Source organism: Ceratotherium simum, chromosome 2 (genome assembly GCF_057802395.1).
Source record: "Ceratotherium simum simum isolate JZ-2026a chromosome 2, ASM5780239v1, whole genome shotgun sequence".
NCBI classification, from domain to species: Eukaryota; Metazoa; Chordata; class Mammalia; order Perissodactyla; family Rhinocerotidae; genus Ceratotherium; species Ceratotherium simum.
The window spans coordinates 78,616,206-78,639,112 of NC_141901.1; the positions used below are offsets into that span (position 1 = coordinate 78,616,206).

The window sequence follows — 22,907 nt, forward strand, 5'->3', positions numbered from 1 at the left end:
GCGGGAGGCGACGGGGCGGAGGTGGTGACTCGGGGGCGGGGCGGGAACGCCTGGCCACGCGCCGCTTCCCGCCTGGCGCCCGCAGATCCGCCGTGCAGCCCGGCCCGACGCCGCCCGAGCCGTGCCCGCCGCACCCGGGACCCGCCGCGCCTGGTCTCGGCCGCGGTCTGCGCGCACCGGGCGGCTGGCAGGAAGGGTAAGAGAAGGGGGGCCCGCCTGGAAGGGCTCCAGCTGCCGGGGAGGCGTTCCCGGCCACGCCAAAATGCGTGTGCACTGAACCGTTTTTCCTGCCCGGAATCCCGGGAGCCGTGGAAAGTTTCGAAGGCGCAGGCATGGCCCGGCAGCCTTGTCGTCTCCCCCAGAACAGCAAGCCAGAGAGAGGATCAGGGGTTTTCAGGTTAACGGTCAGGTGAGGCGCCTTAGCTGCATCTTTCTGAATGTGGGACTCGGGAGAAATCCTCATCAAGTGGATGGCTTTACTGTTCTAGACTAGAGCTTTCTTGCTGCCTTGAGAATGCTTATATTAACTGCTTGCATTTAGTTAAATAAGGCTGGGCTTCGCCTTCCGGAACAAACAGGCCTTTTCCTCAGGTGGGGGCGTTATAGTGTGGTTAACCCCGATTCGCTGCCTTTATGAAAAGGCGTACAGTTCAGCCTGATGGTGCTGCCAAGGGGCGCCACCTCCGTGCTCAAAGGCCCAACCACCCAGCTGCGCCGCGGAGCCGGGGTGGGGAGTACAAGCAGGCCTTGGCTCCCCCTTCCCTGCTCTAAAACAAATATAGAGGTGGGCCGTTAAACCTTCTTAAAATAGTGTAGAGACTTTCCTTCCTTTCCTGCATGGCGCTCTCAACATTATAAATGGACTTAATGCTAGCAAGGAAAGCCAGAATTCTAGAGGAGAATTTACTTGATCTCTAAGTGTGCCATATATTTTTTTAGACCAATTTTGAATTAGCAGACATAACTTTGGTGCAAGTTTTTTGACAACTGGATACATGTTAATGTTACACCAAAATGACTGTGTATCATGCAACTTATAAACCATCTCTCTTATTGCTAGGTGTCTGTTTTTAATGGAGCAGATGGGTAGAAGGTATACATTCCTTCCATCTGCCTTAGCCCTAAAAGGTAGGCGCAAATTGACTCTGGGTTTATTTACTGTCTTCTGCTTGGATTGATAAATAGGCATGTGCTCATGATGGGTGTGGTGTATAATCTTTCTGTTATTTATCTTGACTCCAGTATTTTTCTTAGCACATTTCCTTTAGGACTTAAATGGTTTTTATCCTATCCAGTGAGTGTCTTCAGAAGCTCCCTTTCTTACAGTAGAGGACGCACATTTGCATGCACACATAATAGCTTTTGAAGAGAAACTGATTTGAAATATATATGTCTGGTTGTACAATACCATTGGGAAACAGAGGATTGTGTCTTTGTAAACTGAGAACAGAAGAAAGGGTCAGTAAGAGAGAGGTGGGAGATGTCCGTGGATGTCAGGATGCGAATGCTGGTATTTTATACTGAGGGGAACAACTACATCGTTGTCCCCAGATGAGGGATGTGGACTTCACACTTTCAGGAACTGTTCACCACCTCTGTGATGCACTAACATGAGGTTTGGGGAATCCGGTGGTTTCTTCCTGCTGAGTCACCAGTGTTGAGATTTTTTGGCTCATCTTCCTCTTCATACTTTAAGACGAGTCAAACTATTACTGTGAACTTTCCACAGACACACCCTTCTCCATAAACCAGCTTCTGTGGCCTGGACCCTGGAAACAAGCATGTTTCCCACATGTCCCTTGACCATTCCCATGCAGAGGCCATCATAACAGTGCCAATTTTATTTTATCTCCTGTACCTAAAAACTGGTAAATCCTGGTGAAGTGTTTGAGGAGGCCATGTTCTTTTCTCCCAAGGAGGAACAGATCAAAAGTGTTGTTTTTTAACAATAGAATAATACCTATAAATATTTTAAGCAAGTAGGAAGAGTAGGGAGATAAATTTTGAACACCGTGGCGGAGAATACAGAACTAAGTCAGGGATGATCCTATTCACAAACTAATCTCTGGCTAGGTCTCTATCAGTGAGGTGAAACCCAGAGAAAGAGAATTTTTGGAACTTAATGGAAAAACAGGTGGCTTCTTGTGGCTACAATTTTCAAAGTAGAAATAGTGGCCAGGGAAATCCCTTTTGGCTATGAAATTCAAAAGAAGGATCTTCCCTGAGGCTGGGCTGTTCTCTTGAGCTGAGGCCTGCGGTCCCGCTTCCCGGTGTCAGTTGTGAAGAATGAAACCACCTTAGTGAGCTCTCACGTCACGCATTATGGGTTTCATAGAGAAAAGCAATTTTATTTCCAAACCGCAATTTTTTTTTCAATATCAAATGTTTAAAGCCATGTTTTAGTTTATTTTTTGTTTGCACTGGCAGTCATCTGAGGTTTTTTCTTCCCACGTTGCTCAGCCTACCTCTGTCTGAGCTTTCCCTTCCATTTTGAGCTTGGGCCCCTGCCCCGTTCTCACTGGTGTGGCAAGACAGCTTTGGGGGTATGTTGCTGGTATTTCTTCCCCCTCAGCTGGGGGGACTGTTTCCTTTCTTCTCTTCTGAAGGTTACATTTTGTTATCTCCCCTTGAATACATCTGGTGGTTTCAGCCTAAAATATCTGTCAGGCAATAATTGGTGACTAGTGAGGCTAAACATTCTGGAAAATTGTCCTTGCTGTAATTCCAGAAGACCCACAATTAAAAAAAAAAAATCATATCACCTCTAGCATCTGGAGGGAATTGCTAGAGATAGGGTAAATCTAGGGATTCCCCAACTGACATTGAGGTGGTCTTGTCCAAAAATAAGGTAAACTCATTCAATAGTTTGAGGAAAAAATTGTTAATTATAACTTTGTAACTTCTTTTAATTTTCCTGTTCCTTAGGAAGAGTCATCAGCATGACCCTGTTAACTTGGGCACATATTGAAAATGTTAGAGAAAGCAAAATATAAGGAATGCCATAATTCCCGTCGTCTTCTCCAGCTTTTGGAATCCTGTATTGCTGAAATATGGACTTTTTCTTTACTTATCTCTGCCCCAGAGAGCTGAGTCTTCAGGATGTGTTTTCCAAGGGGGTATGGCTGGTTCAGAACAAGCACTTTTAAAATGTGCAACCCTAGTTCTGCTTTCCTGCTGGCCTGAGGCAGCAAAGTGGTGATGGGAGATGATTTTATAGGAACTTGGTGGCACGGTTGTCTTTAGGGAAATTCCTGAAAGTTGTAGCATGCTCATCTTTTATGAGTGGCTCTAGTAGAAAATGAAAACCCCCTTTACAGTCTTTTCTCCGGGGGATGCTTCTCAGGATTAGAATGACCGTGTCATTTAGATTCTGAGAGCTGTGCTGAGAAGGTACCCAAGATTTCCTTCTTTGACTTTTTATTTCTTAACTTCCTTTAGTTGGGGCCCAACTACCCCAGAGCTAAATGTTCAGCTATCTGGACATTTTTTTTTCTCTCTCTTTTGTGAAATTAGCAAATCATGAGAAAATCAGTTTGTTGTAGGAATTGGAGTGAAAAAAAAAACTAATGTGGGAGTTGTTGGGCTTGGTCTAAAGTCTTCCATCTGCCAGATTGTCCTGTGACGCTCACCCTGGGGCCAACGTGGTTACTGCTGTAGAAACACTGAATTTTACTCTCTGCATTTGCTTGATTACCTGATACGTATTCTTAGACCCTTTCTTTTTGAAATAGCTTATTTTAACTCATAAAGATACCTCAGGAATTCATATATTAATCACCAGAAATCAAAAAAATATGGAAAACTTGAAGGAAAAAATTAAGATTATCTATAATACTACTTCACAGAGATTACCAAGATTTTTTTTTTCTCGTTTATGCACTTCCAGACTCCTAAAATGTCTACATACAGATGTAAATGTCAACATTTTTGGAAAAATGGAATCTCAATATATTTACTTTATAACTTAAAAAAAGTTTAACAGGGGGCTGGCCCGGTGCCATAGTGGGTACATTTGCGTGCTCTTTTCCTTTGGCCCAGGGTTCGAGGGTTTGCATCCTGGGGTCAAGCCGTGCTGTGAGGGCGTCCCATATATAAAGTGGAGGAGGATGTTAGCTCAGGGCCAATCTTCCTCAACAAAAAACGTTTAACAGTATGTCATAGGCATCCTTAAGTCAATACAAAGTTAGAAATAGGGTTGCAATGAACATTTTTGTAACCATCTTACTAACTGGTTATTTAAACATTTGTGGTATAAATCCATAGAGGTGTGATTCCTAGATCATAGATATTCTTAGATACTGCCAAAGTGCCCTTCAAAAATTTACATTTCCTTCAATAAGGTTTTTTCATTATTGATAAATAAAAATTAAGATAGCTCTCACCAATATGATTGTTAGTAAATTTTTGTTGTTGTTGTTAAGTATTCACTGGCCTGTTCAGATCCTTTGCTGATTATAATATTGGTTTTTTGTTTTTGTTTTTGTTTTGTTTTTGCTGAGCGAGATTACTCCCTAACCAACATCTGTTGCCAATTTTCCTCTTTTTTTGCTTGAGGAAGATTAGGCCCAAGCTAACATCTATGCCAGTCTTCTTCCACTTTATATGTGGGTTGCTGCCACAGTGTGGCTGACTAGTGGTGTAGGTCCACACCAGGGATCCAAATCCACAAACCCCAGGCCGCTGAAGCGGAGTGTGTCGAACCTAATCGCTATACCACAGGGCTGGCCCGTTGGGTTGTTTTTTTCATATTAATAATTTGGAGCTCTTTACAGGTAATAGATAGTAACTTTTTTTGGCTTTTTAAGTATATTGCAGACCCTTTTTTACCCAGTCTCTGTTTTAACTTTTTGAAGTTTTAAATTTTTGTAAGATCTGTCAGTCATTTTCATGGCTTCTGAATTTAGACATGCTTAGAAAGGCATGTTAAATCATATTTTTAAAAATTCTGTGTCTTATGCTTCAATCAGCTTTTTTAATGTGTCTAAATTTTATTTGCATTTGGTTTGAAAGAGGACTCTAACTTTTTCTCTCCCCATTGGATTACAAGTTTTCGTGAAAACAATTCACTGAATAACTCATTCTTTGCAAAGACTTGGGAATAGTGAATGAAACAGAATAGGGTTTCTATCAGCAAACCAAGCAACTAAATTACCTAAAACCCTCTAATGTATCTTGCCTAAGTAAGACTTTTTAGTATGTTTTTAATTCAGTTTTTCATATCAAAATTTAGGCTATTATTATTATTGTTATTATTTTTAATATTATTAAAATTAGTAATTATAAAGTGATTACTTTCTATTATTATTATTGTTTTTGTTTTTATTATATTTGTTGTTGTTGTTATTATCTGATCTTAACAGTTACTGGCCAAGGAAAAGTTCATGTAATCAGGGTTGTTGTCTCATTTCTTTTTTCCACAAATATTTATTGAATACCTATTATGTGTTAGGTACTGTGCTATATGCTGGGGGATATAGTGATAAACAAAACCGGACCTTCATTGTGATCTCAGTTATGAAGGAAGTTAAATGGTGAGAGAGGCAGTGGGGAAGGCCACATTTGATGGAATGGTCCAGGAACCCTTTCTAAAGAGGTGACACTTGAGCTGAAAGGTGAAGGACAATAAGGAGCAAGACATGCAGAGAGTTGGGGAAATCTCAGCAGAGCAGATCAAACAAGCAGATCAAGCAAGTGCAAATGCCCAGAGCAGGGAATGTTCCAGGGCCAGGAAGGAGGTGTGAGGGAGTGAGGAAGGGGAAGAGAAGGGCTAGGAAGGAGTGGACAGGAGACTCTTAGGCAATGGTAGGAGAATTGGATTTTAGTCTGAGAGCAGGGGAAAGCCACTAATGGGTTTTAAGCAGGGAAGTGATAACTGATTTACCCTTTAAAATTACCCCTCTGGCTATTGTGTAGAGAATTGAGAGGTTGTTGCAGTTGTCAGGTGAGCGATTATGCTTGGATCAGGGAGGCTGCTGTTGATATAGAGAGATGGGGACCACTCCATGATGTGTTTTTTTTTTTTTTTTTGTGAGGAAGATCAGCCCTGAGCTAACATCCATGCCAATCCTCCTCTTTTTGCTGAGGAAGACCGGCCCTGAGCTAACAGCTACTGCCAATCCTCCTCCTTTTTTTCCCCCCCTTTTTCTCCCCAAAGCCCCAGTAGATAGTTGTATGTCATAGTTGCACATCCTTCTAGTAGCTGTATGTGGGACACGGCCTCAGCATGGCTGGACAAGCAGTGTGTGGGTGCACGCCCCGGATCCAAACCTGGGCTGCCAGTAGCGGAGCGCACGCACTTAACTGCTAAGCCACGGAGCCGGTGCCCCCATGATGTGTTTTGAAGGAAGACTTGATCTATTGGTTGTGAGGGTTGAGGAAGAGGAGAAATCAAAGCATGACTCTGGAGCAGAAGTTCTTGTACTTTGCTACACATTAGAATCACCTGGAAAGTTTTATCAGAATCTCAATGCTCAGCTCATACCTGGGCACCAATTAAATCAGAATGTCTAGGGACTGGAAGCCAGATGCTGAAACCTTTAAAAAATCTCCAGGTGATTCTGTTGTGCAGCCAAGGTGGAAAGCCACTGACAGGATGAGGAATTACAGCTGAAACATCTGGAAGAACGTGTGTGATCACTGTGTTGAGCAGGTGGCTGGAGGGTTACTTTCAGAAACCTATTAGACACATGGGTAGAGTTTCAAGGAAGAGGTTAGAGAAGGAAGTCTGTTCAAGAAAGAGATTTGCTGGAGATGCAGGTGTGAAAGTCCACATCACGTGGGTAGTATTTAAAGCCACAGGAATGGACGAACTCTTCTAGAAGGGAGGATAGAGGATAGAAGAGCCCTGGACTGTGTCCCGGGGCACTCTGGCGTCTGAGTCAGATGGAAGAGGGGCCAGCAAAGGAGACTGAGAGACGCCCAGTGAGGTAGAAAGAAAACCAAGGGATGGGGTGTCCTAGAAGCAGAGAGACGAGATTGTCCCGGGGCTGTAGTGGTCAGCTGTACCAAATGCTACTGGGCCACTAAGCGGAGGCCTGAGAAGTGGCCGTTGGAATCTGCAGCAGGAGATGGTTCGCTCTGAGCAGTTTCAGTGGAGGTGAACGAATGGAAACCCAGCATTTGCTCTAGAGAATCGGAAGCACAAAGTTACTGTGAGGAAGGTAAATGTTGGGTTCATTCCGTCAGATGGCTCTGCTTGCTTTTTCCTTGTCACATCAATAACGTGACCATTTAGAAGACTGCTGAATTTATGGGCTAGAATGCTGTTGCCTGCCAAATTATCATACGTTTTTAAATATGAGAAATTATGTTTGAAATATTAGTTTATTTGAACATAACATCTTTTGCTTCCTTCATGACCATCTTACAGGCCATTATTCCTTAAGAAGTATTAACTCAGGGATCAAGAAGGAACTTTGGACAAGGGGGTCAGTAAAATTGGATTCTTATAGTTGGGGGCAAGTTGCAACCTCAGAGTATCAGTTGCCTCACTGGTAAAATGAGGAATTCCGAACAGGTAACCTCTAAGGTGGTGGACTTCAAACTTGAGTGCATATTAGAATCACCTGGGGATCTTTTTTAAAACCCCAGTTCCCAGGCTGCGTCCACACCAATTAGGCCAGAATCTCTGAGGGTGGAATCTGAGCATCGGTATTCTTGAAGCTTCCCCGGTGATCCAATGTGCAGCCACGTTTGAAAACAACGGCCCTGCATTCTTGTCTAGCTCTAGTATGGAATTTTTCTATCCTTGGGTATTAATATATTCCTTGCCTTCAACAAAATTGGGAAGAAGGGAGGAATGGATACTGGGCAGGCAACTAGCAGTGTCTGCCATGGGAGGTCTCAGAATTTACCTTCTAGGCTTCCTTTCACAGGAAGAGATTGAAGGATACTCTCCACAAAATGAGGAAGCAAAGAAAGAGGTGGAGATGGGATCAGGAAACTCAGAATCCAATTTAGGAAGGAGGTGAAGGGAATTCCCAAACTGATGGCCTGAAGAGGGATTAGAAAGCAACCAGTGTAGGTTGGAGTAGGGGGATGAGGGCTCCAGGAATGATGTCTCTGGAAAAGAAAGGAATGGACAGGATATCCAACTCGTTTGTATTGAAGGGAGCTGGCAGATTCAGCCAGAGTGTGGCGATAAAATCCTGGTTGGTAGGTAGAAAACTAAGCAAACAGGAAAAAAGGCAATTAACTCCAGAAAAAAGTTTTCTTACCAGAAAGAATATGAGATCACGATGTACTATTGGCTCAACTGTGAAGAGTATTTGCATATTCACTTTGTAAATTCTGAATGTTAATTTATCCAAAATTTTTATTAAAACTTTATTGGGAAGATGAGCGGGGAGGTGAAATGTGTACGTTTGTTGGTGGGGGCAGATGTATGACCTAAATCTATGTTTTCCAAAGGAGGACATAAATTGATAATGCCTAAAAAAGGGAAAAAAGTAGTGGGATACTATTATTTAGAAATATTAAAGTAAATATCTGGAAAAAAAGATAAAAATAGTTGCCTATAAGGAACAGAAATCAGGGGTGGGGTTGGTTATAGTCCATTTAAAATTGTGTACACAATTAAGTTTGAGGGAGAAAATGATGGTAGTGGGGAGGCAGGTGGGACCAGATGATGCAGAGCTACAGGAATGCAGGTTCCTGATTTGGGTTCTGGAAAGCTAGTGGTACCGTTCACTACGATAAGAGACAGGAAGAAGGACAGATTTGGAAAGTGGTTTGTTCTCCCTCCCCTGCCCCATCCTCTGTGACTAGTAAGAGAGAGTTATGAATTCGAAAAAACATTCTGTTCCAGTGTGGCTACATCAATACGAGATACCTCAACAGTTCTGATAGGGAAAGGAGCTGGGGGAACAAACATCCCTTTCTCCCAGGCTAAGGAGTTTAGTATCAGCTGGGATAACCAAAGAACAACCACATCTAAGGTGTGGTTGGAGCTCTTGAATACTAGAGAAGTAGTCCCGAATATTTTGATAACATATTCCCAACAGTTAAAAGAATATCCACCTTCTCTGAATGTATATTTATTTATATATTGTGTGCAGAACCATCTATACTGTAAAACAGGTAAAATGAACATTTTAAGGGATGAGGTAGATGAGGATGTTAAAATGAATTGCTAAATGCAGTGACTTTATAATGTCATTATAACTTCATAGTATCATTACCTTATGTCTTAGGGTACTACGTATACACTTAGGGCCAGGCTCGTCATTTAACAATAGTAGATTTAACCAATATTTTAAATAATTTGCTTGATACATCTTTTTTTTTTTCCATCTTCTTTTCAAATCGAGTTCGCTTTTCATCTTTTTTTAGCTCATGGCCAACCAAGTTAATATTAGGAGAATGTTAGCTTTCCCAGTTTCCTGATATTATTTTAGGCTTTAGGCTTTAGGTTTTATGTCTCATTTTTTAAAAAGATCTTTATGTCCCTTGCGCATTTGGTGAGGGTTAGCTAAACTGGATAATATACTCTAAAAAATGCTTAAATGGGCCCACCTAAATCCTAAGTGGTGGGAGTATGCTGAAACCCAGTGAGGGCATCACCATCAACCCCCTACTTTGGGGAGCTGCATTCTTCTCCCTGGATGCCTTGCATACTGAAGTGAAACACAGGCATCTGGCATTCTGACCAAGTGAGGGCATCTTAGGTGTGATATATAATAACGCATACATTAAAACTTGCAAATCTTAACTTCTCTCTTTGCTAGGTTAAATACAGTTAGAAGCCCTAACCCTTTCTTCTTGCAAAGCAGCAAATGATCTTGTATACCCCCTTGCGTGCACACACCCACTTTGGAGGCCACAGGAATGGAAAGCAAAGTTTCATGCCTCTTTTTGAGTAAATTAAGGGTCACGCAAGCTGAACAGCAATAGCAGCCTGGGCTGGTCAGCTTACTTGCTGAGCAGATTGTGCTAACAGGAACAAGGTACCATCGTTGAAACTGGTGTGTGCATTTTTCTGAAGCAAAGGTCAAAAGCCTTCACAGATTCTCATAGGAGTTTATGACCCCAATGAGGTTAAGAATTGCTGATAACTTGTTTTTTTTCTTTTTTCAAAACTTTAAGCTCTGTAGGATCTTTTAGTCATTGATTTGATAAAGCCGGAATTGCCCTTGGTCATATGAGAGGCTTGAAATTAGCCAACATCACACGGTCCTGATGGTCAGGGGAAAGAGTAAGTTTTCTTAGTAACCGACTAGCTTTCATGTGCTTCCTGCCTGACTTCTCACCCCAGTACCAGTCTCAGGCTTCGTTCTTACAGCCGATTTACTTTTCCGTTGCAGCTTCTCTAGCTTTTATTTAGCCCACTGTGTGGGTGACTTTCCATTCTATTCCAGAGCTTGGTTTTATGCCTACAAACACTGTGCTTTTTTCCTTTGATATTTTGGTCTTTAACGGTGCCATTTATTAAGCTTATACAAATCCAGGTCATATATTTCCTGTAGTTGAGTGAGACAATTCATGAGTCATGATTGCTTTTATTTATTTCATGCAATTTCAACTGCCTGACTGCCCTGCAGTTGATGGGTCAGTGACATTTAGATCTTCATTGATTCCTGTTCCTTAGCTGTTTTATGGTGTGGTGACTTTCACTTCCGCTCGGTTGTGTTACCACAAGTTAGCAGCTCTCTGTGCTTTTCTAAACCCGCTGGTGATTTTCATCATTTGTGATGGAAGTTGCAGTATTTCTGCTGCTGACTTCATTCTTGCTTATGAAGTTGTGGCTTCAGCTTTCAAGCCTCTTGTACCAAACACGAACCCCTGCCCAGCACTAGAGGATGTTGGATAAGTGTGTGTCAAAAGCAGGAAGGTTTTAGTCCTACGATATTGTCCTGTCTCTTTTATTTTTTTAGTTTTCCTGTCTTTTCACTTTGCACTTTTTTTTTGCACTTTTCACTTTGCATTTTATTTTTGTTACAGCAACAAGATGTCTGGTTGTGTGTGTGTGTGTTTAATACTCTTCACCTACCAAGGAACTAGGGCAAATCTACAAATTGGGAAGAGGGGAGCAAAAAGAGCCCTCAGAAAAGTAAAGTTTAGAAAGCTTATACATTTACATTTTCCTTGAGATATCAGAACTTTTGGAGCAAAATATCGTTACTTTTTCTTCCAAACTTTAGATGTTATTTCTAAACCTAAGTTAGACTTATTAAAAACCAGCCATCTATGGGGGCTGGCCCGGTGGTGTAGTGGTTAAGTTTACGTGCTCCACTTTGGCGGTCTGGGGTTGGCGAGTTCGGATCCTGGGTGCAGACCTATGCACCACTTATCAAGCCATGATGTGGTGGCGTCCCACATACAAAATAAAGGAGATTGGCACAGATGTTACTCAGGGCCAATCTTTATCACCAAAAAAAAAGCCATCTCATCATGTAACTTTATTATTCACATTAATACATTTTCTGTATTTCTATCATTCTTTTATCAGTTGATCACATTTGACCAGTACTATCCTATATTTCACCTAGTGGCTCCTGTACACTTGAGGGGAAAGTTTTTCATGCTAGCTTTTTCGTTTTTCTTTTTATTCTTCACAGTGCTACAAGTATTGCAACTGCTCTGTCAATACCTGCATGAAGAACTTTTGGAAGATACAATAGAATAAATAATTTAACACAATAAGTGATCCTGATGTTCATTTTCTGCTATATTGCCATTTCTTTTTGACCTGAGACTTATCTTCTTAATCAGGTTTCCTAGGGTAATGTTAACATCATTTATTGTTTGTTGAACACTTGGCCCTATAGTCGGGGAAACCAGCAGCTGGAAGGATTATTTGAAGCCTCTTGAAGCTATTGGGCTGCATCAGGCACGCTCTTCTCTCTGGTCCCAGGGTGTCAATGCGTACTTCGATTATAGCACTGAACACATTTTATTATACTTTTATCCATTCGCATCTGCCCTTCCAGTGGACTGAGCTCCTGGAAGGCAGGAAAATGTCTCTGGCAGAGCTTGGCTCGCAAAGTGTTCACTAAGCATGTAACTTCATGCCTTGGGTTTCACATCACTGTTTTCGAGAAAACAACCTCTTCTTTCTTCACTACGGTGGTTCTCACTTTAGAGGCCAGGGGTAGGGTGTGTGTGTGGGGGGGAGGAGTTTCTGTGGCCTTATTCTCAGGGTTCTATCACAACTTTTCAGATGCCCTTTTCGTTTTACTAAATGAAAAGATATTGTGAATCATCAGGATGAATACATTGGCAACACTGATCTACTAAGTGATGGTGGTTAACTCTAAATTAGGTATTGCTCAGACATGCCCACGAAGGCTTCTGTGCGCATGTTCTCAGGGATCTGGAGGTTCACGTTGGAGGACGCTGCTCTAAGGCACAGTTAAGATGCCACCTTCTTGGAACTGCCTGCCTCCATGTTCCTCGTCTAGTGCCCCACAGCACTTACCACTCTGTGTATTATGACGTGCTGTGGGATTTCCCCTCTGACTCTCTGAGCCCCTCTCCCAGAGTTTGCCTCTGCTTCCATAATGCTTTTTACACTCACAGGACAGCATTCACTGAGCTGTTTGATAACCTGTGAATATGTACTCGCAAGTCTGTCTCTCCTGCCAGACACTGAGCATCTGACGTTCAGGGAACCCATCAGCTTTGTGTCCTGAGCACCTGGCCCAGTCTCTCAGCACAGTCAGTGTTCAATAAGTTGGTGAGATCGAATCAAGAGGTTACTGCAGCAGGTGCAGGGCAAACACATTTTAAAAGTCTTCTCATTCTTTTGAAATGAAACTCATTGTGGTCATTGATTTTTCATTTCTAAAAGTTTTTTTGTGTTTCCCAAGTTTTTCTTGTAGATATCTTTACCTGTGTTTGTCTTTAAATATGGTAAGCGTGGTTGTTTTCTGTTTGGTGTCTGATTCCGATGGGCTCAGCCCTGTTTCTGCTATATTGTTAACCTGACTGTCTCACGTTAGTTACTTTGTTTCCTCGGGTGCTTGGTCATGTTTTACTAGCTGCCAGCCAATGTATTTTATGAGTTATTTGCTAGAATGCCCCCAGTCCTGGGAGGGACACCTGGAGAGGTCTGCGGTGTTTGCTGGGGGACGGAGGGCAGTCCCACTCTGGAGCCCCATGACCCCAGCAGGCTCACAGTTTGACATTCCCTGGCTGAGCCCTCAAAGGGCTGGGTTGTGGCCATCATTTCTCAGGATGGGTCTATTTTTCTATTTCCTTTTCCTTTTCTTTCATTTGGGACCACTCTGGCCTTCTCTGGAGTCCTCCAGGTGTGGGGGCGAGCGGTTTTCATGCTGGTTATTTTTCTGAGGGACTAGCTCTTTGGGTTCCCCGTCTAAATGTGAGGAGGATCTCCTCTCCCATCTTGGATGGCCTTTGGGCCTTGAGTCTTGGCTCCCTGGCTCCCCTTTCCTGGGGCCGCAGAATGGAAGCCTAAGTGTGCACGGACGGTGATGGCTCCTGCTTCTCCAGGGTCCCCCAACATGGCCAGGGAGTTCCTTTCTCTCTTTTAATGATTCAATCTTTAGGTGCTTCAAAAGTACTTTGGTACTTTTTGGTACTTGATACTTATTTCTCAGTCTTTTACAGGCACTTTCTCCACCTCCCCAAAAGAGAAGGATACATTTTATCCAGCATCTTTCATCTTTTTCTTTCCCTTTTTCTTTCTCTTTCTCTGCCTCCTCCCTTTCCTTCTTCCCTCCCTCTTTCTCCTTCCTTCCTTCCTTCTTTCCTATCCAGCAGGAGAATTCTGAATAACCTGGCCTACAAATTCTGGAAATAGGAGGTCCAAAAATCAATTTAAAAAGACAAAATTGTTAACAACTGAGTATAAGCCATAAGTAGTCTTAAGATAAGACTTAAAATAGTCTTTCCCTTTTGAACTTCTTTTAAACTCATTAGCTAAGGTAGATAACATAGATCATAAGTCAGTATAAAAATATGTCATTTAGATATTTCAGGTGAAAACATTCCCAAGAGTGACTCCCAGTTATTAAAAAAAAAAAAAAAAAAAAAAAGACTTCCCAAGAATGAGTAGCTTGAATGATTGGCTGAACTTAATGGAATTTATTCATTAAACTTTCCATTGAGACACTTCCTGTTGCAAGAAACAGAAATCTAACTCAAACTAGCTTAAGCCCCAAAGTGTATTTATTGGCTCAAATTAAAAGTCTTGGGATGGATGGCTTCAGGCACAGCTGCATCTAGGAACTCAAACATTGTCATTAAACTTAGTTCTTTCTCTTGTCTGTTATTCTATGTTAGTTCCACTTTCTGGCAAGTTCTCCTATGATGGCAAGATGGCCTCCAGGAACTCCAGACTTATAGCCTATGCTTTAAGTGTATAATCTCCAAACTTTGTCGATTATGTATCCAACAGTAAAAGTTAAGCACATATTTCCAATGTGTATATATTTATTTAAAATTATATGCTACTACGTACGACTCTTATTGTGTATGTTTTATTAATTACTAGTAGAGTTCAACTTTTTAGTTTTCAAGATAAAGAATAAAATAGAAATACCAATATTTTCTATAATCCCAGTGGATTGTTTTGCACACCGTCCTTTGGAGACTACTTCGTGGAAAGACCACTTCTCTTCCATCAATTAGAATCATAGTCCTGTGGTTGCATCTCGTTGATTCTTTTTGGCCTCGCTTAAGTCATGTGCCCATTCCTGAGTCCAGAGCCCTTGAAATAGTAACAGCAAAATTTTACTAATATAAGGCAGTACGAATATCTGACTAGGCATAAATAGAAAGATGCTATTTTAACTTTTTAAAGCTATTTTGTTTTGGAACTTATAATCACTGATCTGTTGTCCCCAAAAATGGGATATAATTCTTGTTTCAGTACAGAGTTATAGAACAAGGATTCTGTATTTCCACACAACTTGATTCCATTAGTCTATGCTAAATATCTGTGATTTCACACCGTGGGTATCATGAAAGTATCCCATCTAGTTTTTGTTAATACTCCAGTGACAGGTGAATGCTATATGTTAAGATGCAGGAATTGTCAAGTCTTGCAAATAAAATCCTATTTTTATAACTTTTGAGAATGGCCATTTTGAATAAGATGGGTAGCTGTGTGGAAAGGCAGGTGATAGAGGGTCCTGAATAATTTTCAGATCTCTAAAGAGAAAAGGAGTTCACTGGTTGGAGGGTTTTGCTTGTAAGAATGGGTAAAGCATGTAAACGGAGAGTATTATTCAGGAACTTCTGATGGACACGCTGTTCTGTGTATTTAAAAATTGGTTTTGTGTGGCAGAAATACAATGGCTCATCTTGATTCTGAGGTGAATGAAGAATGTCTGAGGCAAGACCTGAAGTTTTACTTCATGAGCCCTTGTGAAAAATACCGAGCCAGACACCAGATTCCGTGGAAACTGGGTTTGCAGATTTTGAAGATAGTCATGGTCACCGCACAGGTAATTTTATGATATCGGTTCATTTGGTTTTTTTCGTTACTCTGAGATGAAACTGTTTTGACATGTTCTGCCACTTGACTTTTGATCTGAAAAGTCCACACTCAAGCTCATAAAACTGTGAGATTATGTTGACTACGGAGGGCAGATGGTAGGTGGAGGTTCAGTTTAGATGGCGACCCTGCTTTAGTAATGGATTATGAGGTCATCTCTCACAGGTTCTGTAAATGTAGGGAAATAGAAGATCTGGTTTGTGGGGGGTGGGTTTCTATATCTGAATGAGGCACATGGGCTGGTGAAGGCTGCTTAATTTGAGGTGATTTTTGTTCTTGAAGTCTCTCATCTTTATTCAAATGCACTTGATTTAAATACACTTTGGAAATCTGCATTGTTGTCTGTCTTGACTTTGGATTTATAGAATGCTAAATTTCCCTTCCATCAGTGGCTAAGTGCCCTAAGTAAACACTAACCCCCTGGCACTCTCGGGACCGCACAAAGGCTACATTGGGACCTTTTGTCTAAGTTCACGTTGTTGAGCACTTTGTCAACAGTATCACAATAGCTGTCACAGCTGTCATTTAGTTTTGAGGCTTGTGGTACTGAACCAGTTCTAGAGCGGCTTCTCTGTGGGTAACAGCATTTGAAACACACGCCCTTTTAAAACATTACTGATTTACGGTATTTGGCTCCATTGGCAAATAATCATTCTGTTATCAATGTAAAAATATTTGTAAAGATGTTACTTCTGAAACACAAAAATAAATACCTTTCTAAAAATAACTCCATATAGTTTTAGGAATGAGAAGATGTTCCTGCCATAACTGAAATTGCATCTTAGTTCTGTGTTCATAAAGAGGTCTTTTCATTGTATGGCGTGTTGTACCAGCTCATCGAGTTTTAGGGTAACCAAGTTCCTTCAAAAGAAACAAGGTCGAGATGCAGGGCCCCTATTAAATGTGCAGGCTTAGCTTTTTTCTTTTTTAAATTTTAATTCTTTGTTTGGAAGTTTTAATTTGGCAACCTATGAAGTAGGTGCATTGTTAGTATCACTTGGAAGGAGGAGAAATAATATCCCCTTTTGTCATTTGGTTAATTTTAGTTGTTCCCCTGTTTCTTCTTTTGCCAAATCAGCTTTCATTTCAACTTTTTGATCTATTAATATTACTAAAATTCTAACTTACCTGGGCATGAAACATCATTACCATCTTTGACCTACCTTTGTCCTGATATCTACTAAATCCCATGGATTCTTCCTTCAAAAGTACGTCTACTTCTGTTTTGGCATACTTGCTATCTTCTCTCTAGCACAGACTCTTATCTCGTTAGTTAGTGAAAAGTATGTAGGAAGCTCCTCGGATGCCGTGCATTCTGTTGGGAATACAGCTGTGAACACGTTCCTGCCGCCAACAGCTAACACCGAACATAGCCTTTGCTATGTGCTGGGCACGGGCATGGTGAGTGCTTTATATGTGTTAATTCATTTCATCCTCGCTGAACCCTGGGAGGTAGGCTCAGCTATCAACTCCTTTTTACAGATGAGGAAACTGGGCTGAAGAGAGTTAAGTAATTTGCTTACAGCCATTCAGTTAGTGACTGGCAGAGCTGGGATTTGAGCCCCAGCCGTCTGGTATGGAGTCTGCACTCTCATTCTCAATATTGTTTCTCTTCTAGATATAGGTCCTCAGAGTTTGCAGTCTTGGCACACAGGTCGGTAACTAGGCCGCTTCTAGTCTTCATCTTATGCCTACCTTTCTTATCCACACACATACCAGTCCACCCAGTGCTAGCATCAGATTAGTTTTTCTTAGAATGCCTTTGTTGTGTCACTCTCCTGCTCAGAAACTTCTGTAGAACCGTATTTCCCACAGAAGAAAATCTTGACTCTCTAGCCTGGAATTCACAGATTTCCATAGTCTCCTTCAACTTGCTTTTTCCACAGGTTTTCGTCTACTATTTCCTTCCCAAATCCCAGTCAGATGGACCCAGCCGGTGATTCTCATCCCCGCTCTGTTTGTTCCTCCAAGTCCAGAATGATTCTTTTTCTCCCTCATCTTGTGGGTACTCTTTGAAGTCCATCTCCCCCAAAGGCCTTGTCTGACCACTCAACACATGGTTTTCCTTAGTACGCTATGACACCTTGCTGTCTACAACAGTAATTCCACTTTTAATAGAATATTTCTGGGAATTAATAATTTACTTTGTGTGTGGGTATGCCCTGTCTCCCTTAACAAAATTGGGAGAGATTAAACTTTTGTTACCCTGTAGGATCATTCTAAAAAATTTTGCTACTTGGGTGATAGCTAATTGGAGCAGATTTCTCAAATACCTTTCTTTCCTTCAAATCCCACTTTTCCTTCCTCCTCTTCTTATGTGCCTTTTAGTACTCCATCCTCAAGTCTATGGGATGGGTAGTATTTTATCAGGGTTGATGAGAAGGAAACTTTTTTTAGACATTCCTACTCTGTGTTCTGCAGTAATTTATAATCTTGAGAGAGGCGTCTGCATTCTTTTGCTAGTTCTGCTCCTTCCTCCCATATTCTTTGTACATCGTTAGAGTGGTATCTTGTTTTTACCTGGTACAGAATATTTTCTCCTACATTGATTTCATAATCAGGTCTTAAATTCAGTCTTTGCCAGGCTGCACTTAATGTATTTTTCTGTCTTACCTCATATTTTCAGCAAATCTTAAGATCTAGTTAGTGGGGTTAGGATGCATTTTCTATCAACTCCTTTTTAAAAATAAAGTCATTTGACCAATCCCATCATCTCCTTACTCTTGTTCTGTAGGGAGTATGGTTCTGCCATTGCAGGAAGAGGGCTTCATGGTCTCCTCCCCAAGGTGTCTCTCCTCTACTGAGAGATGCTTTGAAAATCCCAACGCTGACCTGATGCTGGGCCATACATGTGGATCTTAGCTTGTTCTATGAACCATAGAATGGAGAAAATTTCTTTTTCCTGATGCCAGATAGGGGCGGTTCCAAGCAGAGATTACACCTTCATGTTCTCTCATTCCCAAAGTTGAGGGGATGAGCTTTGAGTTTAAATAAGGTGGTAGCTTACAATATCAGCAAATTGTATGCCACTTTCTTGGTCAAATTATCCATTCCCCATTCAGATATTTTTGTGTTTCTTTCGCTTAACTATGAGTTTGGGAGGAATGGGTCTAATATTCCCACTTCTAGAGTTAAGTTGGCAGCATTTCAGTTTGAGAGGTAGCGTGGCCAAGTGGTCAGGAAAACGAACAGGTGAGTCAAATAGAGCTGGTTCAAATCCTCACTCTGACACTTTCTAGCTGTTCCAACCTGGGTAAGTTACTTAACTTCAGGTTGCACATGTGTAAAATGGGATTATATTCATCAGCAGATTCGGTATTTGACTCTGACATTGTGATGGGCACTATTCCAGTTGCTGAGTATACAGTGGTGGGGAGAAAAGAAAAAAAATCCCTGTCCTTGTGGAGCCCAGTGTATTATCTCCCTCATAGAGTGTTGGGGAATTAAGTGAAAAATAAAAATTATAAATTTTAGGCCCAGTACCTGGCACACAGTGGATTAGAGTTGTTATTCAATACTATGCAGTGTTGGCCTTGCCCACACTGTCCCCAGCTTGCAGAGAGGAAGCACTAAGAAAACTTAGATTGAAGAACTTAATTCATGTGTGTGTGCCAGTTGTTGCATTTGTGCGTCAGTATTTTAAATACAACTTTCAAACAATCATATGTGTGTTGGTTCCCTGGTTTATTTTCTTAGCTTTCAAGAAGCAACATGCCCTTTTCCGGTGTCTCCTACAGACACCATTGACAGACTTGCTTGGAGAGCCTTTAGTCTTCTGTTGCTTATTTTCAGCCCAGGTTAGATGATGTGGAACTTCTTATCTGATGTTTTTTGAGAATGGCTGGATTTTAGCAATTGCTCAATCCTTTGAGTTGGTATTTGAGGAATGTGGCTTGGAGAGGCACAGATGCTAAAGAGTGTCATCTATGTACATTCTCATACAATAGTTGCAATTCTGAAAAGCTAGCACTTAAATTCTTTTCTGTAAGAAAAGTCCCAAAGACAAATTTTTTAACGGAAGGGAATTGTATAGCATAATAAAAATGACTTTGGAGTTAGACCTAACTTTCATTCTAGGTAGGTGACTTAGGGCAATTTAATGAGGCTGAATCTCAGTGCACATATGTAAAGCGGGGATAACAGTAGTAACATTTTCATAGGATTGTTGTGTTAGTAAATGAGATAATCCATGTAAAGCAGTTGGTACAGTGCCTGGAGTATAATCATTGCTGAAAATGGTAGTTATTATTTTTAATTATTCAGCCTTTTAAAAAAGTCAAATGAAATTTAAAAGCTAAAAAATATAAATCACTAAAGTATGTAAGTTTGCATAGGCATATTAACATTTGTTTCATGGGAAAGATTCAAGAGTTGATGTCTTGTTTAGTGCCATGCAGTATATCATATTAACCCTGGAATGATAGCAAATAACAAACATCAGGGTCACCTAGTTGAACTTACTGATTTCACACATGGTGAAACAGAGTCCCAAATTGTTTTGGTGACTTAGTGGGGTGAAGATTTGGGGCAAACTGGATTCTCATTGTTTTATAACAGATGAGGAGATAAAAGTGGATAGATGGGGAAGGGGGTGTGGGACAAGGCTTATAAAGGTTTGACTTCTCTTGTGAGTGTGTCTGCATGTGTGTGAGAAAGAGAATGTGTGTGTGAGAGAGAGTGCATGCATGTTTGAGGGAGTGTGTGTGAGACGGAGTGTGCATGAGACTGTATACAAGAGAGTGTATCAGAGTGTGTATGAGAGTGAGAGAGTGTGCATGTGTGTGTGTGTGTGCGAGAGAGAGAGGTGTGTAATTTCCTGGGTTTTTCGGGTAAACATTTAGTGCCTGGATTCCAAGAAGAAAACTTTAGGGCAGAAAGAATACATTCACTCCTGGTGAAGAGAGCCCATGGGGCTAACCTTGTACTGGATACCATGTAAGGGGGAAATAAGTAGAAGTTTTATCACGAGGAAGTGGGTGCTTGGTGACAATGAATGGTGACAATGAACATCACATAGGTGAAGTGAGCCCTGTTGTTCTTTCTGGTGCTTTGATGCGGTAGTTCTTGGAGTGGGGAGCTCTTGGGTATAAACCTTATATAAGAGTTCCTCCAGAGCTGGAGTAACTGAATTCCTTTGACAACTATTACCTCTTAGCTGGAGTAAGTATTGTATCAGCCACTTTTTAAAACATTGTCAAAAGCTACATGCAAAACATAGTTGTGATTTTAAAAAATGCTTATAATTTTTAAATGCTAAATCAATAAAACATGACTTCTTGCTTTACTAAGTACATCAGTTTTTAAAACAATTAATTTGAAATCCAAGTATAATAAGAAAAATGTATTCAGACTTAACTGATTTGAGTTTCTCCTTCTCCTTCTCCTGCATTCAAGGCCAGTAAGGTTGTTAGTCATTGGGAGTGGTAATTTCTTCTAATTTCATGCTATTTCGAATTCCTGATGTAGCTCGATGATGTTAGTCTTCTTTGGGACTTGTTTTGACGTTAATGTGATTAGTAAAAACCAAAGCAGTGAGATTTTTCTTGCCGATGTTTATAGATGAGGGTTGACAATAATAAGAAGGCATTTGCCTCCCCTGGTAAATGGTAAAATTCATATATTCCTATTTGATTTTCTTTTCTAGCTTGTTCGTTTTGGTTTAAGTAACCAGTTGGTTGTTGCTTTCAAAGAAGAAAACACTGTTGCTTTTAAGCACTTGTTTTTGAAAGGATATTCTGGCATAGATGAAGATGACTACAGTTACAGTGTATACACTCAAGAGGACGCCTATGAGAGCATCTTTTTTGCTATTAATCAGGCAAGTGTTTTCTTGTGAATGACCTATACTTTAAGAATATGATACTTGACTTTGTTGTCTCAGCAAAAAAATTATACATATATTAAAATATTTTAACTTAAATTTTGCACAGTCTGCCAAAAAGTGTTTATTGCTATTTCTGTAGCTATATTTCTACACAATAGATTTTGCCTATTCACAATTTTTCAGGATTTATATATTTTGTTTATCCCTTCACACCAACTACTTTGGGAGATTACTTTACCCCAGATCAAATAGCCAAGAGTAGATTGATAATCTCAGAAGGTTTGATGAATGAGATACCAAATCTAAGATTCTAGAGTCTGGATTTTGATGTCTTAACATTAATAAGCCTAGCTGAATCTTAAGAATATGGAGTACTGATATAGTTATTTCTAGGCAGGTATTGAGAAACCAGATTGGTGGTCCTGAAAAAACTCCATTTAGGGGGGAGAAATTGTTATTCTTTCTCTTTCATTCATCCATTCAATAAATATTTGGGTACCTAGTATGTAGCAGGTACTGTTCTAGACATTGGGGATACAGCGTGAATAAAACAGACAAAACTGAATTTATAGAACTGAATTCTAGAGGGGAGAGCCAGACGAGTGAAAAGAAGTGAAATGTATAGTATTGAATGCTGATTCCCTGAAAACACCACCAAAAAACATGTTGATAAGCAAAGCTGAGCTTATAGCTTCAGTGGTCACGGAGATGCTACCATGACCATTCTCAGTAGTGCATTGGGTGGAGAGGGCAAAGTCCAGAAGGAGAGTTTGAAGTCTGGTTTAAGGCAGGTCTTTCAATGTGAGGGGTGCTCGATTGGAATTGGGTAAAGATCATGATATAATAGTTTAAGACTGGTGGACACAGCAAGGTGAGGGTTTGTGGGCAGAGTGGTTTCAAAGAGTCTTAGAATCATTAGACTAATCTTCAAATTGATTATCTGTTTAAATGAGTTATGAAGATGGGGCTAGTAGAGCCCAGTTAGCGCAGAGAGGCAGATGGTCAAGTTGTGTGAATGTAAGTTAATGTGAGCTAACGTAAGTCATGTTCATGTAAGCTGTGGGGTGTAGAGGGCTTGGGTCTGCAGGGGCGCGTCGGGAAGTGATGACTGCTGTGGAATAGGAGGGGTGGAGCCTGGGGGTGCCTGATGCTGCCTGCGCGCTGGTGATGGATGTTTCCAATTTTCAGAGTGGGAAGGGAAGCCCTCACTGACGTGGTAATATATGAGTCAAGACCCGAGGCAGTGAGCCCAGCAGATAGATAACCTGGGGTTCCAGGCAAAGAGAACAGCGAAGGGCCCAGGAAGGAAGGAGTGTGCCTGGCGAGCTTTGGGAACCACCTGGAGGCCAGTGTTGCTTTGGGAGGTGGGGTGGAGGCCGGGGCAGTGTCTGTGTGAGATCAGCGATATAGGCAGGACCTCAGCTCGGCTGAGAGAGGTGGGGCCTCTGTCAGCGTGTTTACTTCAGTTCCGAGTTCTGTGAGCGTGTTTCTGTCCAACCTGAGAAAATTCTCTTGTAGTATTTTATATCGGGGAGTTCTATTGAGGGATATGAAATAAACAATAAAAAAGAGCTAAAAGTGCATTCCATATGCTATAACTTCTGATGAAACTCTAAAAGCTAAGTG

At 41.1% G+C, this 22,907-nt stretch overlaps 1 protein-coding gene across 2 annotated transcripts in view; it reads left to right on the plus strand.

Moving 5' to 3' along the window:
- The first annotated feature begins 298 nt into the window (after positions 1–298).
- The window catches only part of MCOLN2 (mucolipin TRP cation channel 2), a 50,984-nt gene continuing 28,375 nt past the window's right edge, over positions 299–22,907 (plus strand). The window contains exons 1-3 of one of the 2 annotated variants that reach the window (XM_004431557.3): positions 299–409; positions 15,248–15,407; positions 21,102–21,275. In XM_004431557.3, the coding sequence (XP_004431614.1) occupies positions 333–409; positions 15,248–15,407; positions 21,102–21,275 (411 nt within the window). In that variant the 5' untranslated portion in view covers positions 299–332. Of the gene's footprint in view, positions 410–15,247; positions 15,408–21,101; positions 21,276–22,907 lie in introns of those variants that run through there. The other variant, XM_014788339.2, reaches the window with a different exon arrangement.